Source organism: Typopeltis vanoorti, chromosome 7 (genome assembly GCF_054136105.1).
Source record: "Typopeltis vanoorti isolate ZY-2024b chromosome 7, IOZ_Tvanoo_1.0, whole genome shotgun sequence".
NCBI lineage: Eukaryota > Metazoa > Arthropoda > Arachnida > Uropygi > Thelyphonidae > Typopeltis > Typopeltis vanoorti.
Window position 1 is genome coordinate 50,128,446 of NC_143555.1, and position 16,456 is coordinate 50,144,901.

The 16,456-nt window shown below is 36.4% G+C and overlaps 1 protein-coding gene across 1 annotated transcript in view; it reads right to left on the reverse strand.

The window, feature by feature from the left end:
* Window positions 1–2,396, reverse strand: part of Sf3a1 (splicing factor 3a subunit 1) — a 265,118-nt gene extending 262,722 nt beyond the window's left edge. Inside the window, exon 1 of the mRNA XM_090395253.1 lies at window positions 2,191–2,396. Coding sequence (XP_090251379.1) covers window positions 2,191–2,308 — 118 coding nt within the window. The 5' untranslated portion in view covers window positions 2,309–2,396. The remainder of the gene's footprint in view (window positions 1–2,190) is intronic.
* Between the last annotated feature and the right edge of the window lie 14,060 nt (window positions 2,397–16,456).

Sequence of the window (16,456 nt, forward strand, 5' to 3'; positions counted from 1 at the left end):
CAAGAACATAGAAAATAAATATCAAGAAGGTGGCAAAATATCCTGGAGGTTGTTGAAGAAGCTTTGAAATGGAGGAAAGAGTGCTGTAGTAAAAGGAGTTAGAGATGATAAAGGTGACATAAAAACCGAAGAAAACGATATCCTTGAAGTTTGGAGTAATTACTTCGAAAAATTGCTAAATGAAACAAGCAGTGATAGTACAGTGGTAAAAAAACGCTCGACAGGCATACAGTCAGGAATACATATCGATACTTGAAGTAGAAAAAGCCATCAAAGGCTTGAAATGTAGAAAGGCAGCTGGAGTAGATGATATTCTACCAGAAATGCTCAAGTATAGTGGTATAAGTCTTACAGTGGCTGCACTGCATAGTTCAGAAGGACTGGACAGAGGGGCAAATTCCTGATGATTGGAGTGGAGCTCTCATAGTACCCATATATAAAAAGGGAAATAAAACTGAATGTGAGAATTACAGAGGTATTTCCCTACTGAGTGTTCCTGGTAAGATTTATGCCAGTATACTTGAGAAACAGTTCAGAAGAATTGTGGAAGAAAAGCTTGGTGAAGAACAAACTGGATTCAGGCCAAATAGAGGCTGTCAGGATCAGCGCTTCACTTTATGACAAATAGTGGAGAAATCATAACAATATAACAAAGATCTGTATTTAAGTTTTGTCGATCTGGAAAAGGCATATGACAAGGTGCCAAGAGAGAAGCTATTCAATACGGTACAGTTATATGGTGTCAATGGGGCATTATATCAAGCAATATTTAGTCTATATTTGAGTTGTATGTCAGCAGTTAGAATTGAAAGAAGTAGAGAAAGATGGTTTAATGTTAAATCTAGACTGAGACAAGGATGTACATTATCCCCTCTGTTATTCATCATCTATATGGATCACATTATGAAGGAAAGTAGTATTAAACATGATATCAAAATTGGAGATGTTAATGTTAGCTCTTTGCTTTATGCAGACAATGTTATACTTCTAAATAAATCTGCCACAAGTCCACAAGATTCCCTGACTAAATTGAATAACAGTTGTAATAGATATAATATGAAGGTCAGCATTAAAAAGACAAAGACAATGAAAACAGGCAGAATCATTGAAAATGTCAACTGTATTGTGAACGGAGAACCTGTGGAACAAGTAAAACATTTCACCTACTTAGGCATGATTTTTAGTGAAGATGGTAAATTAAATATGGAAATAGACAGCAGAATCAACAAAGCTGGTATGGTAGGAAATCAACTGAATAAATTCATATGGAATAAGAGAGAAATTAGTCAGAACACTAAATTAGCTGAATACAAGACAGGATTCAAGCCAATTTTAACTTATGGATCTAAGAGCTGGATCAGAAGTGAAACACTTGACCAAAGACTAGAGACCGCAGATATGAGAGTCCCAAAAAAGATTAGAGGTATGAAGAAATGGCATCAATGGCAATATGATATTAAAAACGAGGATATTAGGAAAGAACTTTATATTGTCAGCATCCAGGAATGCATTAGCAAAGCTAATCTCAGGTGGTGTGGTCACTTAAACAGAATGGGTGAGGAAAGATTAGCAAAACAAGTGTTGTCTGCCAGGTTGGCAGGAAAACGACCCAGAGGAAGACCAAGATATAGGTGGATTGATATGGTAGAATGTGTCTTAGACGATAGAAATACAAGATCTGATAATGTTGGAGTCTTGACAAGTAACAGAATGATTTGGAGGAAAATTGTAGATAGGAAGTTAATAATGATATAAATTTTTCATGTAATACTATATCCTGTACATCCTTTGAGGGTACATGTCAGGAATTTGATGATGATGAAGAATTAAAAGATAAACCAATTGGGAAGCCTTCAAAATAAGATATTAGACTGATAATGAGACAAGAACAGACCAATATGGTCTATACCAGTATACAGCGTTGACCATGATGAACATGAATCATGAAGCAAGGCAGGAACAGGCCACGCTAGGCCTAAATCCTCCATATGCATGATTATGACTATAATCATAACTTCATCGTTATGATTATAGTGATCAGCCAATTAGCACTTGATTTCTACAAAATGAACTTTACTGGTAAAATTACTTGGTGCGTCTAGTACAGTAATTTAAAAGAAAAACGCACTTCATCTTACCTAGAAAAGATTCGGTACAAAAAATTTATTTTGATGACAATTTAAAGGATACTTCGTAGTTCAGGTGGTGGATAAATTATACCAATAGTAGGTTTTGAAGGTGCAGAATCTTTAGTATCTTTAGCTGGTTCCTCAGCATCTTTCTGCACTACTTCAGCCGCTGGAGGCATCTTAATTGTTATTTCTGTGCAGTTAATATACGTATATTTACAGATTATTCTCAGATCAACGAATCATTAGAAAGATATACATGTTGTTTACCACGTACAATCAGTAACCATTAAATGAACATCCCTCTAGCGACAAAAAAACGAACCAATTGGAAACGATATTCAAATAATGAACATCAAATCCGGCTAAGATAATCACTAATAATATGAAGAGCCAAAGGCTTCAATTCGGCGACATGAACTTAGTTATATCCCATATTGTTTCTTAGCCGAATAAGAAACTGAAAGAGTTTCATGCCGAATATAGAAACTATATAAAGTTCGGCGATTCCAAGCGTAAGCAAATACCTGGATAGTGCAATACCTGGATAGTGCAACACCTGACCCATTTAGTAGTGCAAACTGAGGCAACTCATAGTAAGGGTGGGGCAAGCTCTGATCACTATTCTTGGTATTTACCCATAATGTGAACTTAGCTCCTAGTTAATACCAAGTTAAAACTTGCTATTAACTAGGTCAACCTACTCACTGATGAGACCTCAATAAAGGTTGAAACCGGTCTGAGTAGTGACCTTCTCTCATAATGTAGAACAGTAATACAGCTCCTAGGAGCTAAGTTCACATTATGGGTAAATACCAAGAATAGTGATCGGAGCTTGCTCCACCCTTACTATGAGTTGCCTCAGTTTGCACTACCAAATGGGTCAGGTGTTGCACTATTCAGGTATTTGCTTACGCTTGGCGCCGAACTTTATATTATATCTATATTCGGCATGAAACTCTTTGAGTTTCTTATTCGGCTAAGAAACAATATGGGATATAATATCCCTTAACTTAAATAAGATAATCACCTTTCTTTGTGACTGCATAACTATAAAGTGGCAACAGAAAATTCGGAATTCTGACTAACCTAAACATATATTTGTGTTTCTACTTGTCGCCTGCCAGACGCCATGTACAAAAAGTTTGTTTCGGTGTAGTAGCTAGTACGAATCCAACAGAGAAGATAGAAGTGATGGGCTCCTCTTCTCAAAGACAAATAATATGCGAATTTTTAGTCGAACAGCAAAAACAAAGCATACCTATATTTCCTTTTAACTAAAAGTATCCATCTTATTAAAAGATTTAAAAGAAATCAGTAGATTCACTGGTCATCCCCGTTCACAAACTGCAAACCCTGAAGAAAGGCTAATCCCCTCCCCCATCACAGCATAAATTAAATATTATTCTCATAGCTGGAAAGGTGTTAATGAAGTGAAACGAGGAGCAAATAGTCCCACTGAATGTAACAGACTCTAAGCCAGATGATGTAGCAAATTAAAGCGCAATCTGTATCCCAAGAGTAGTTTGTAAGGTTTTGGAGAAGTTGGTAGCCTGTGTAGTTAGTGAATGTGGCGTTTGCCCACCGCGAGGCTTGACCGCACGAAGGGAGACTTGGTTTCAAATCTAGTCAGCGACTAGATTTGAAACCGGTTCCTGAGTTAGTCGATCTCTGGCATGGGCAGGCGGGTTTTTGTTCCCGGAAACTCGGGTTTTTCGTTCCGTAAACTCAAGAAAATCGACCGTAGAACCCACACTATTTCAGACATCAAATATACTGTGTCAGAGTTAGAGACCACGAGATGGTGGCACTTGTTGAACCGCCTCTTCATTGTGTGCCGCTTAATTAGTGATAGTCTTGGGTGAGCTATTTCTGATTGGGTACCAGTGGAGACCGAACTGCCCACTCAGTCTCCAAAATTTAGATAAGGCTAAAACGGCCTCGCCTACTCCCTATACGTGAATAAAAAAGCGTTAGTTAATTTTTTTAAAGACAGAATTCAGAACTAGGTGGACAGATATATGATATTTGTAAGGGGGTAACGTGGAACTGTGATGGGTAGATCTTGCCTTCTCTTTAATTTGGTTTCTTTTTAATATATTTATGGCATAGAATAAAGGAAATGACTACTTAGTGTTGCTGCTGGACTTTGCAGAGGCATTTGAATTCCACATGGAATGCAAATAAATTGGTGCAAACGTGGATCGATATCCCCCATTTGCTCCAACTAAAAAGAGTGATAGTCAATGAACGTGACGTAGAGATCCTGCAGAATGAATTAAATAGACTAACAGTATGGGCAATGTTTAACATGGTGAAATGTAAGGTGAGTCATTTTCTGAAGAAGAGATCACACCGAACTGCAGAAAACTGATGAGGCCAGGTACTTTGAGATAATTTTGGACAGGGAGTTGAAGTTTAGAGGGCATATTGCAAAGGTGGCCAAAACAGAGCATCAGATTGCATGGTTGCTAAAGAATACACTGACATGCAGGGACAGGGAGTTAATTGTCGCCCTTTATAAGACTTCAATAAGGCCAACTCTTGGCTACTGCATGCAGATCTGGTCACCTTTAAATAGTGGAGAAAAAGAAGTTTTGGAGATGATTAAAAGGCAAATGACAAAGATTGTTGTAGGATAATAGAATGTTCCCTAGGAGAATAAATTAAAGGTCAGTGAGCTTCATAAAACTAGGCGATATGCAAAAAATAGGACACACGAGAAAAGTATATGTTATTAAAGGAGTTATTATATGATTAACACTGAATACGTTTGCTTTACAGGATAGGAGAAAATTTGGTGTCATCCCTGGAAAATGTGTAAGACCGTGATCAATAAGGATGCTTTGGCTAGAATTTTTTTTTAGAGGGTGAAAAATGGGTGAAATTGGTAGCCAGAGGTGGTTGGGAGTGATTCATCAGTGTTGGGTTTAAAAACTGTGATTGAATAAGACGTAGGTATAGATAATGTGAATAATGGGTCTCCCATGATGAGCCATCTAACTCCATGAAGATACCCGTAAAAATCAGCTAATACCTTTTATTCCTTTATTTGGAGTGGGCAAAGCCATTTCACCCCTAACTTTAGAAGACTGAGTGGCCTCCATTGGTAGCCAATCAGATGTAGCTGGTACAAGACTATCGCTAATTTCGGAAGAAGAGATACAAGACTATTGCTAATTTAAGCAGTATCCAGTGAAGAGACAAATAAGAAGCGCAGTATGTCGTAGTCCCTAACGCTAACGCAATATTTTTAATGTCTGAAATAGTGTGAATTCTCTGGTCAATTTTCTTGAATTTTGTAACGAAAATACGAATTTTCGATGGAGAAAAATCCTGCTTGCCCAAATGTGGCAGAGATCGATTATTTCGCGAACCGGTCGAAGTAAAGTTTAGAAGTTCTACTAGCTAGCAACTAGTCTCCAAGCTATTTTCGGACAGCCTAACATTGAGGAGTGCAAATGCTAGTTCGACTGAGCTACACAGCCATGATAATAATAATTGAGCGCCTCCGCAGCGCAATTGGAAGAACGACGGTACATTGCGCCCTTCGATTGGAATAGGCCTAAGTTCGATTCTCGTCGTGACGGGAGGAATCTTTATCTGGTCGATTTCAATTCGAAGGTGAGTTAGCCGATCTCATACGGAGGTAGCAGGGTTTTTTCTCCCGGAAACTCGGGTTTTTCATCCTGCATACATACAAATCGGCCCTTCAGAACACACGCAATTTACAGACAAAAATTACTAGTTGTGGTGGTGTTGGAGGTGGGCGGTAGATGGCGTTGATGGAGATGATTCGTAGTAGCGGTTAGGTGTAGAGACAGTTGTAGATGTCCTCCCGCGATGAGTCTTCGGACTCCTTGGAGGTATCAGGAATAATAATAATAATAATAATAATAATAATAATTTTTCTACATTCCAATACAATAAGTTTATTATTAATTGCACGTAACTAGTGAATACAGAGTACTTACAAATAAACAGTTAAAACAATATTAATATATTTACTGTTAATTCCAACGAACATCACAAAATGCTAGATAACTATTATTTTCACTCGTATTTACAGTGGTATATTGACATAGATAAAATCTTTTTTTATCTCCTAAGCCTTTCTTCGACCAGTTTCTGATTTGCCAGTCTCTTCACCGGATGAGATAACTGGTGATAATCGTGGAAATTATCTCTTATTACCGACCAGTGGAGACTGAATTGTTCCTTCAGTCTCTAAAAGTTAAATAGGAATAAAAACTCACCCCCCTACTTCCTATAATGTAATAAAAGGCATTAGCGAATTTTCTTTAAAATTATTTTTACCAATAAATAATAATAATAGTAATAATTTTTAAAAAATTTTTTTAACATTTTTAACATTTTTATTATTTCTCAGATAAATTACATACATTATAGGAACACAATTATGCATAACAAATACTTTCTCGTACATAAAGTTTTTTTAAATAATAATAATAACAATAACTGTTTACAACGTATATTATTATAATATTCATAATGATCATTATTACAGATGTTTCTTTGCAATTTTACACTCTATATATACAATATCAATGGATATAATCACTCTATATTGCACACTTTTGTTACAGTTATTACATACATTACATGCATTTGGTTACATATGATACATCTTGGATGAAAATTAATTTCTCTGCTTTCATCCTCGAAGCTTATATGTAAGCTTATCTGAGGATGACACCAGTTGGTTATTATTTATTGTTTTTTTTGCTGTGTTGGGAAGCTACGAAATCTATGATTGAGAAATTCGCGCGCGCACACACACGCACGCACACACACACACACACGCACGCACACACACGCACGCACACACGCACGCACACACGCACACGCACGCACACACACACACACGCACGCACGCACGCACGCACGCTCACACACACACACACACACACACACACACACACACACACACACACACACACACACACACACACACACACACACACACACACAATAACATGGAATGTATTGATGCGTCGCTGAACTGGAAGCCTGAACGAATATATTGTGTTTCATTAAGTTTGTATGGTATTTTGGGTGCATGTTTCTTGTTCATAGTATGTCCTTAGAGCTCTTTTCAGGCTATTGTAGTTTGTAAGGTTTCTGTATTCAAAAGGTAATTTGTTTACCATGTCTGGGATGTAGAAGTTTCGCATGGCCTTTCCGTAATGATTATTGTATTTATATGTGATATAATTAGTTGTCTGAGGTCTTGTTATACGGCATGTATTTCTGACTGTCTTGTAGTTGGCATCGAAATAATGTTGTAGCAAAGCTGCATAGTGACATCAATGTTTTTCTGTCAGTATTTTGTGTTCTGACATTGCAGTATATATAAAGTAGTTATTTTCTCTTTGTTCCCAAAAGATCAGTTTTATCATTTTGTACTGTAGCGACATTAATCTATTTAATTTGTGGGGTACACAGAAATCATACGTTGTTATAGCGTATCTTAGTATATTTTGGCATAGTGCTTTATATATTAGTGTTTTTAGGCATATGGGAACTATGTCTTTTTAACCTGTAGAGTTTGCCACTTATTGTTCGGAGTTTGTTGTGTAGATGGTTTATGTGGCTATTCCAGTTCATATCTGCATCGAAGTAAATTCCAAGGTATCGTATTGTTTCAAACCTGAGTGATTGTAGTGGTTTTGCTGTTCTGTGTGTTTTTTATGTTAGAAAGTGGATGTTGGATGGTTATAGGTTTGTTATCAACTGGTCGCGTCAGTGGATTTCTGAATACCATCAATTTTGTCCTTTCTGAGTTTAGGTGTATGGAGTTTTTCGTGAGCCAATCTATGATCAGATTTTTGTCATGTTGCATATTTGTTTGGGCTATGCTTGCGTTATTGTAGATGGATATTATTGCTGTATCGTCTGTGTATTGGAATATCTTACCTTTGAGTGGTAGCTGATTAATATCGTGCGTGTAAATGTTGAATAGGGTTGGGGAGAGTACAGCTCCCTGTGGTACTCCACAGGTTGCTGGTAGCTCTCTACTTCGGTTTGATCCGATACGTGTGATATGCTTTCTATTTTGGAGGTAGTTTGTAAACCACCTGTGAAGAGGCCTGTCTATTCCAACATGCCTCAACTTTTCTAACAAGGTTTGATGTGTGAATGTATCGAATGCTTTAGTTAGATCAATAAAGACTACCATGGCAATTTTGTTTTTGTCTAAAGCGGTATTAATTACGTCTGCGAAGTGTTCCAAGAGAGATGTTGTTCCCTTATTTTTATGAAGACCATATTGTGTTTTGGGGATAATATGAAAGGTCTCTGTGTATGCTGTGAGTTTCTTCAGTATGTTCTGCTCCATAATTTGATTGATAATTGGTAATGTTGCTATGGGTCTGTAATTGCTGATTAAATTTCTTTTTCCATGTTTGTATATGGGTGTGATTATGGCGGTCTTTAGCATACTTGGTATCTGTCCTGTTTTAAATATTTTATTTATTAATTTTAGTAGGATAAGACTTAAACTATTGCATGTTGCTTTATATCTTTGGGTCTTATACCATCAATTCCTGGGCCTTTGTTTGGTTTGATTTGATGTATTGCAGAGAGAAGTTCTGCTTCTTTTATGGTTGAGAACCATAATGTCTGTTTTGATTGTGGGCCAAGTGGAAGGTCACGTTTTGTGATTGGGGGAATATTTCTGTGCAGTTCTTGGATGGAGTCTGCAAAGTATTGGTTAAAGTCATTTGCTAGTTGTTGGATAGGTTTTCATCTTTCATGAAGCTGTGTTTTATGGTTTCGGAGGCGGTGGTGTTGGGAACACAATCTAGCATCTCATTGATCAGATGCCAGGTTTGTTTCATATTGTTTTGTGCAGAGGTTATTTTGTCTCTGCAGTAGCTTCTTTTTGCATTTCTGATTTGTGTTGTAAGAGATTCCTTGTTATCTTATATTCAGTTTTTAAAGCTGTGTTATTTGGATATCGCTTTAATTCTTTCCATAATGCATCCTTTCTGTGTATTTCTAGGAATAAGTTTTGTGTTATCCAAGGATTTTGTGTTGTTTTTGAACGAATTCTGACTTTCTTTGTAGTCAGAATTCGTTGTATATATCAGTGTGAGTTTAATGATATTGTATAAGATATCTGCTGAATCTGATACCAGGTGTTCCCAGTCTGTTTTTCTTATTTCGTGTTGACTATTTCTTCGTCTATTATTGTTTTCTGTCACTTTTCTTCTGTGGGAAATTGCATGGATATTGTCTTGGTGTGCAGGTTTAGAGTAGTGAAATAATGGTCTGCTACTTTGCACTTTATGACTGATGCAGTGTAACTGTTTGGTGGTGCTCGGACGTTTATATGATCTAGACAGGAGGCAATGATAGTATTTCCGAATATTTCTTCTCTAGTACATGATGTTATTGTTGGTATTAGATTATACATGGATAGCGTGTCTAGGTATTGTACAATGTTGTTCTGGTTTTCATTTGCAATATTTATGTTTATATCGCCAATTATCATTAGGTATTGGTTGAGCATCTTTCTTGGCATGAAAGCCAGCAGTTGAGTTCGTGCAAGAATTTTATCATGTTTAGGTTTGGTGGCCTATAAATGGCATTTAGTATTATGGGGTGCTGTCTATTAGTGGTATTAGTGATTTCGAGGCAAAGGGTTTCAGCATGCTCAAACGGATAGGCCGTTTCTTTTGCTATTCATTTTTGTATGATAAATATTAATATTCCACCCCCTCTTTTTGTTTGGCGGCATGATCTATGTTGTTGGAAGCCTGGAATCTGGAAAGCAGTCGCTTCGTCATTAGTTATGGATACTTCTGTTAGTATCAATATATCAATAATTTCAGGGTAATTCCTCAGATAAGCCTGTAACAATAACCAATGTTTTCCGATGCTTCTGATGTTAATATGCAAGATTGAGAGACCTCTCGCTTGTATTGTATGTTGTTTCCATGCATCAAGTGATTCGAAAGTACAATTACTGATGTATTCTGGTGTAATTACATCTATCTGATGGTTCACATTAATTTTTGTTGTGTTGAGATCTTCTTATTGAACTAAGTTGGAGTCTTTTGTTTCACTCTAGCAACCTATCTATATCTTCCGAGCTTTTTATTGGTATAGACTTTGAAGTCTGTGACTTTCTCAAAAATATTTTGCCGTCTTTGATCCATACAAATTGATACTTTTTTCTGTTTTTTCTTTTCTTGCTTGGTTCAAAAGATTCTGATTGAAAGGTGTTAAATACTCAGAGAGAAAGATTGGCGTATTTTCTTGCGATGCATTTAAATCCTTGACAACTGGTTTTTTCAGTCTGCTGGCTTTTATGAGGTTGTCTCTTGTAACCTTGCTTGTCAGACGGATTATTACCGGTGTGGGTCATGGCAAGCCTTGTTTATTGTTCTTCCTGGGAATCCGATTTATGGTCTGAATATCATTATGCTGTAGGGGGATGTCAATTGCATGGCCTAACTTTAAAACTACGTCTCTGAGATTTTCTGTGGATTCAGTTTCTGGAAGACCGTTATGGCAAAGTCTTCTTTATGTTGTTGTTGGTTTAAAACTTCGTATTGTAGTTTCAGGGAATTAAATTCTTGACGGAGATCCGAAGTGTCTTTTATCAATTTGTGCTGCCTGTCAGTGCATTAATGCTGGTTTTAATGTCTTTTACCGTTTGTAAGACTTCTTTGACTTTTGAATTATTAAATTTAACAAACTCTTCATATTCGCTAATTTTTTTGGTTATTTGTTTATTCTGTTTATCAAATAGTTCTTGGACAAGATCTACCAAGCTGGCTTTTATATTTTCTTAGCCTTTTTCTAGTAATAAATTCACGGAACTCAAATTATAAGACTCACCGGTAGTTTTTTGTCTGTTCAGTTCGTCGTCCGATTCTGCCTCCGGCGTAATCAGTTGCCTCGTGGGTGGCGGCGTTTCTTTGTTCTCTCTGCAGTATACGCATATCCATTCCTCTTGGTTGGCATTAGATTTGCGTTGCCATGTTGTTTCTGAGTTCCGGAACATCTGAAGTGAAGATTCCTAAGGCATTTCCTGCAGGTTATATGACTTCCGTCGTAATAATAATAATAATAATAATAATAATAATAATAATAATAATAATAATAATAATAATAATAATAATAATAATAATACATCCACGAAGTAATGTTGACCGGTTGTACCTACCGAAGAGATTAGGTGGGTAAGGTCTACTGCAAGTGAGACAGACTGTGGAAGAAGTAGAAATTAGTTTAAGAAACTACATCAACAATGCTCTGAGCCAATGCTTCTAAAAGCAACAGAAAACAAATCCGATTACAAAAAGGAACAACAAAATATCCGATATGTGCGCTGGAAAAATAAACCCTTGCATGGCCAATTTCTTCGAGATACTGAGGACAAAATTGTCGTGAACAAGACATGGGAATGGCTACAACATGGATATATTAAAAAGAAACAGAAGAGTTTATTCTAGTAGCTTAAGAACAGCCATACAAACTAATGCAATCAAAGCAAGAATTTTGAACATCAATAACAACAGCAAATGCAGATTATGGGATCAGAAAGATGAGACTGCATCAAAATAGCTCAACCCGACTATAAATACCGCCATGATCATGTGGCCAAAATAGTTCATTGGCATGTATGCAAAAAATAATGCTTTCCAACTTCTGATAACTGGTGGCAGCATAAAATAGAAACTGTATTGGAAAACGTCATCATCATACGTATCAAGGATTTAGGCCTAGTACCTGTTCCTGCCTTAGAAATCATCGTTTAAGAGGACGTCCTGGTTTTCTTTTTCCTAATGGCTTGTACTTTAAGGCTTGTTTTGGTAATCTTTTATATTTACATGCAATGAGACGTTACATATTACATGCAATGAGAAGCGCAAACAAATATTGGCCAGTCTGGCTGCAATTGGTTGAATGTGATAATATGGACACTGCGTTAGATCGCAGTGTATTTGTTTTGTAATCTGAAGCACTAATCGAACAATTCCAATCATTAACTATTCAATCAATTTCAAAACGTAAGCTGTAACCTTTAACATGTTGCATTGCATTTATATAATATTGCAAGCATTGTTATTATTTATAAACACAAACAAAATTTAATTTTTTCATTTTTTCCTTGGGGGGTGCTGTAGTGTCGCAGTGCTTATGAACCGACCGCCACTGCTGAGTTGGCAGTTTAATACCCACCAGTAGCCAATCAGAGATAGCTGGCCTTTGTCTAATCCTAATTATAGGCGGCCACCAATGAAGAGACCAGAAAACAATTGCTTCCATCTCTTGGTACCTAACAAGATATGTTACTGTCTGAAATAATGTGAGATCTAGGGTCGATTTTCCTGAGTTTTCGGGATGAAACACGTGGTGGAGAAAAACCAGCTTTCCCGTGTTCGTAATCAACTAACTCGGGAATCGGTTGGAAAAAAAAGGCTTAGATTAAGTTTCTCCAGTCGGCGAGTAGAGTTGAACTTATAACTTTATTTTCAGACGGCATAGCATAGAAGATGCAAGCGCCACTTCTACTGAGCTACACATGCCTATATTTTACAATAAATGATTTTTTAAAATAGCATTTCTTCTATTTGCAGTTTGATGGAATTGAATGTATCCTTATATTTGTGCTAAGCTTATCTTAGGATTAATCTTTTGCTATATTAGCACTATTTCAATTATATACCCAGGGCTGATGGAAGCAAGCATGTGGTGCATGCGGGCGCCGCTATGAAATGGGGGCGCCGGGGCATGGGTCATAAGTTCATTTTTAAGAAACAAAATTTTTATCATAAAAACAAAAAATTCTTAGAATGATTAATATTAAAATAACTAAGGCCGGATACACCGAATAAAAGTTTTAAAAATATTGTATATTGCCAGCTATTAAAAGTTTGCAGTGAGAGTAGGCTAAATGCTTGCCTCCAGAACTTAAGTGAAATAGTGAACGGTTTTTATCAGCAGAAACGAATTTTCGTACAAAACATTTGTTGCTACTTAACCAGTCATATGGTACTCTAAAAACTGGTTGTAGTCTAAATATTCCAAAGCACATTACATTCGATTGTTTACTTAGGTTAAGTCCCATGTGAATATTGTAAAAATAAACTTTATTTGTCTCTGTATAGTTTGTTTTATATGTTATTGTAAATAACACTCTGGAAGTTAACTGTATATGCTGCTTTAATAAGAATATGTTAGAGTGTTAAAAACAAAAGCAATGTTTATATCGCCGAAGCTGCATGTAATAGATCTACATGGTTGCATTAGAAAGATTGTTATTAAAATTTGTTTGTATGAGAAAGACTTGCAGGCTCTAAGTGTAAACATCTGCTAAGTCAGTCAGAAAGGTTCAAACGACTTTTCGATTGGGCGGCAACTTAAAATTAAAAGAAAGCAGAGGAGAACAAAAAGGCATGCCGAACTTGAAACTTAAGATGAAAGAATCATACTGATTCTTTGGGGATTACCAAACTTCATGCAATGTCTCAGAGGAGGTATAATCAAAAGGGACTGAAGCAAACAAAAGGGGCTGCACGGATCCAGAGATTGATGCAGAAGTAGAGGGGGCCCGGTTCCAGAGATGTACACAGAGAGACAGGAGAGGCTGCCCAGTACTAGATGCTGTCAAAAAAGAGGCAGCTCGGTTCCAGACATTTCTAAAGCTGCCCGGTCCCAGACGTTGCCGAAGAGAGACAGAGCTGCTCGGTTCCAGACATCGTCAGAGAGCGTCCCAGATCCAGACGTTGGTTGAGAGAGGAGTTTTCCGCTTCCAGAAAGGAGCTTCTCGGTTCGAGACGGTGCTAGAGAGAAACGACTTTTAGGCCACAGACAGGGCTTTCAAATTGCCGAAAGAAGTCTCAAACGCCGTAGAAGAGAAAACTTTCCAGTCCAGATGGATCCTGATTGACAGTTGACAACAGTTTCATTTTTCTTAGAGGCGGCAATTCAAGCTATTTGAGACGGCAGTCGTCCAGGCAATTTCGGCAAGCCCTAGTCGAGGAGAAAAGGCGAGGCAAATTTCCCGAAGTACCTTCGCTCGTAAGTTTTTCTTTTCGCATTGGTAGAATAACATTTTTCCGGAACTGTACGAGTCCTACTACATTCCCAATTGATATAGCCAAAGCCAAAATTCCAGATGAAGATCTGAGATGAAAGAATTGCCATAGAACTTTAAGTGAAAGACTTTTGACTAATTGTGAGATACAGAGCCTTTGTAAGTTCAAAACGTTTATATAATTCCTCTTATAATTGTATTAGAAAAACTTTTAAGATATATATTTAATGTTTAATAAGGTTAAGAAGTGTCCTAAAGAGAATCAATTGGAATGTTTGAAGTTGATATCAAATTTGTAAAGATAACTTAACACAGAGAGAGAGATTTAGGTAACCTCTTTGCTAGTAAGCTTGGAGTTTAATAAGTAAAATTTGTAAACTGAGAGTAGATAACGTTTTGTGTTAAAGAAAGTATTGTAAAGTTGAAGAAAAAAGGTTCTAAATTTTGCTTAAGAGTTTTTATAGAAGGATAGAGAAAGCAATCTCCCTAATGTTTAAATTCGTGTACATTTCATAGTAATGTAAATAAATGTTATTTGACTTTCTTGCAAACATAGCACGTAACAATATAAACAAGAGAGAATCAGAGAGAGAGAGAAACCACGTACAGCTACATTAGAATAACGGAGAATAAAGTATAAAGTAAAGAAAAAAGACATCACAAGTAATTAATAGAAATTACAAGTATACAAAGTTAAAATAATAATAAAATTTTACAATGTCGTAATGACAGGATAGCAACAGTAGATTTATAACAGTAGGCATATCAATAGGCTATTGACAGTAGCGCAGAGGTGACTATTGTTTCGTCTCTGTGTCGTGTTGTGTAATAATTTCTTGTGGGTATAAAATAGAAATGGAATCAAAAATTAAAAAAAGTTATCTGGTGCACAAAATCGTAAGGGTCATGCTGCAAAAGAAGCAGATATTAAGAAACAAACTGAGACTCTTAATAAATTTGTTAAAATATTAAAATATTCTGATGCAGATTGTAATCAACTGGATACATCAGAAATCAGAGTTGATGAACCATGCTCATCATCTAGTTTGAATGAAAGTATTATTACAACTGTTGATCAAGATAACAAGACGCAGGATTTAAGTGAAAAACAGGAGAAGATTTAATTATAGTTGACCATGAAACTAACACATTGTTAGTCTCTGTAAATTTAGAAGATCCAGGTGAATGGGGAAATATTGACGAAAAATTACGAATTGTTTTAATTGAAATGGGGACTGTTCAAAAGAAAAATATAATATATCCCAGAGATACATCATCAACATCATCATCATCAAATTCCTGCAATGTACCCACAAGGAGTGTACAGGATATGATAGTACTACATGAAAAAATTATATCATTACTAACTTCCTATCTACAATTTTCCTCCAAATCCGTCTGTTACTTGTCAAGACTCCAATATTATCAGATCTTATATTTCTATCGTCAAAGGCACTTTGTACCGTATCAATCCACCAATATCTTGGTCTTCCTCTGGGTTGTTTTGCTGCCAACCTCACAGAGAACACTTGTTTTGCCAATCTTTCCTCTCCCATTCTGTTTAGGTGACCATAACATCTGAGATTAGCTCTGCTAACGCATTCCTGGATGCTGACAATATCAAGTTCTTTCCAAATATCCTCATTTTTAATATGATATTGCCATTGATGCCATCAGTTCACGCCTTTCTGTTGTCTATTTCTATCTTTCATTTACCATCTTCACTAAAAATTATGCCTAAGTAGCTGAAATGTTTTACTTGTTCCACCTGTTCTCCATTCACAACACAGTTGGTATTTTCAATGATTCTGCCTATTTTCATTGTCTTTGTCTTTTTAATGCTGACCTTCATACCATATCTATAACAACAACTATTCAATTTAGTCAGAGAATCTTGCAGACTTGTAGCGGATTTATTTAGAAGAATAACATCATCCGCATAAAGCAAAGAGCTGACATTAACATCTCCAATTTTGATATCATGTTTAATACCACTTTCCTTCATAATGTGATCCGTATAGATAATAAATAACAGAGGGGATAATGTACATCTTTGTCTCACACCAGATTTAACATCAAACCATCTTCCTGTACTTCCTTCAATTCCAACTGCTGACTTACAATTCAAATAAAGACTTAGTATTGCTTGATTATAATGCTCCATTCATACCATATAACTGCAGTGTATCGAACAGCTTCTCTCTTTGCACCTTGTCATATGCCTTTTCCAAATCGACAAAACTTAAATACAGAT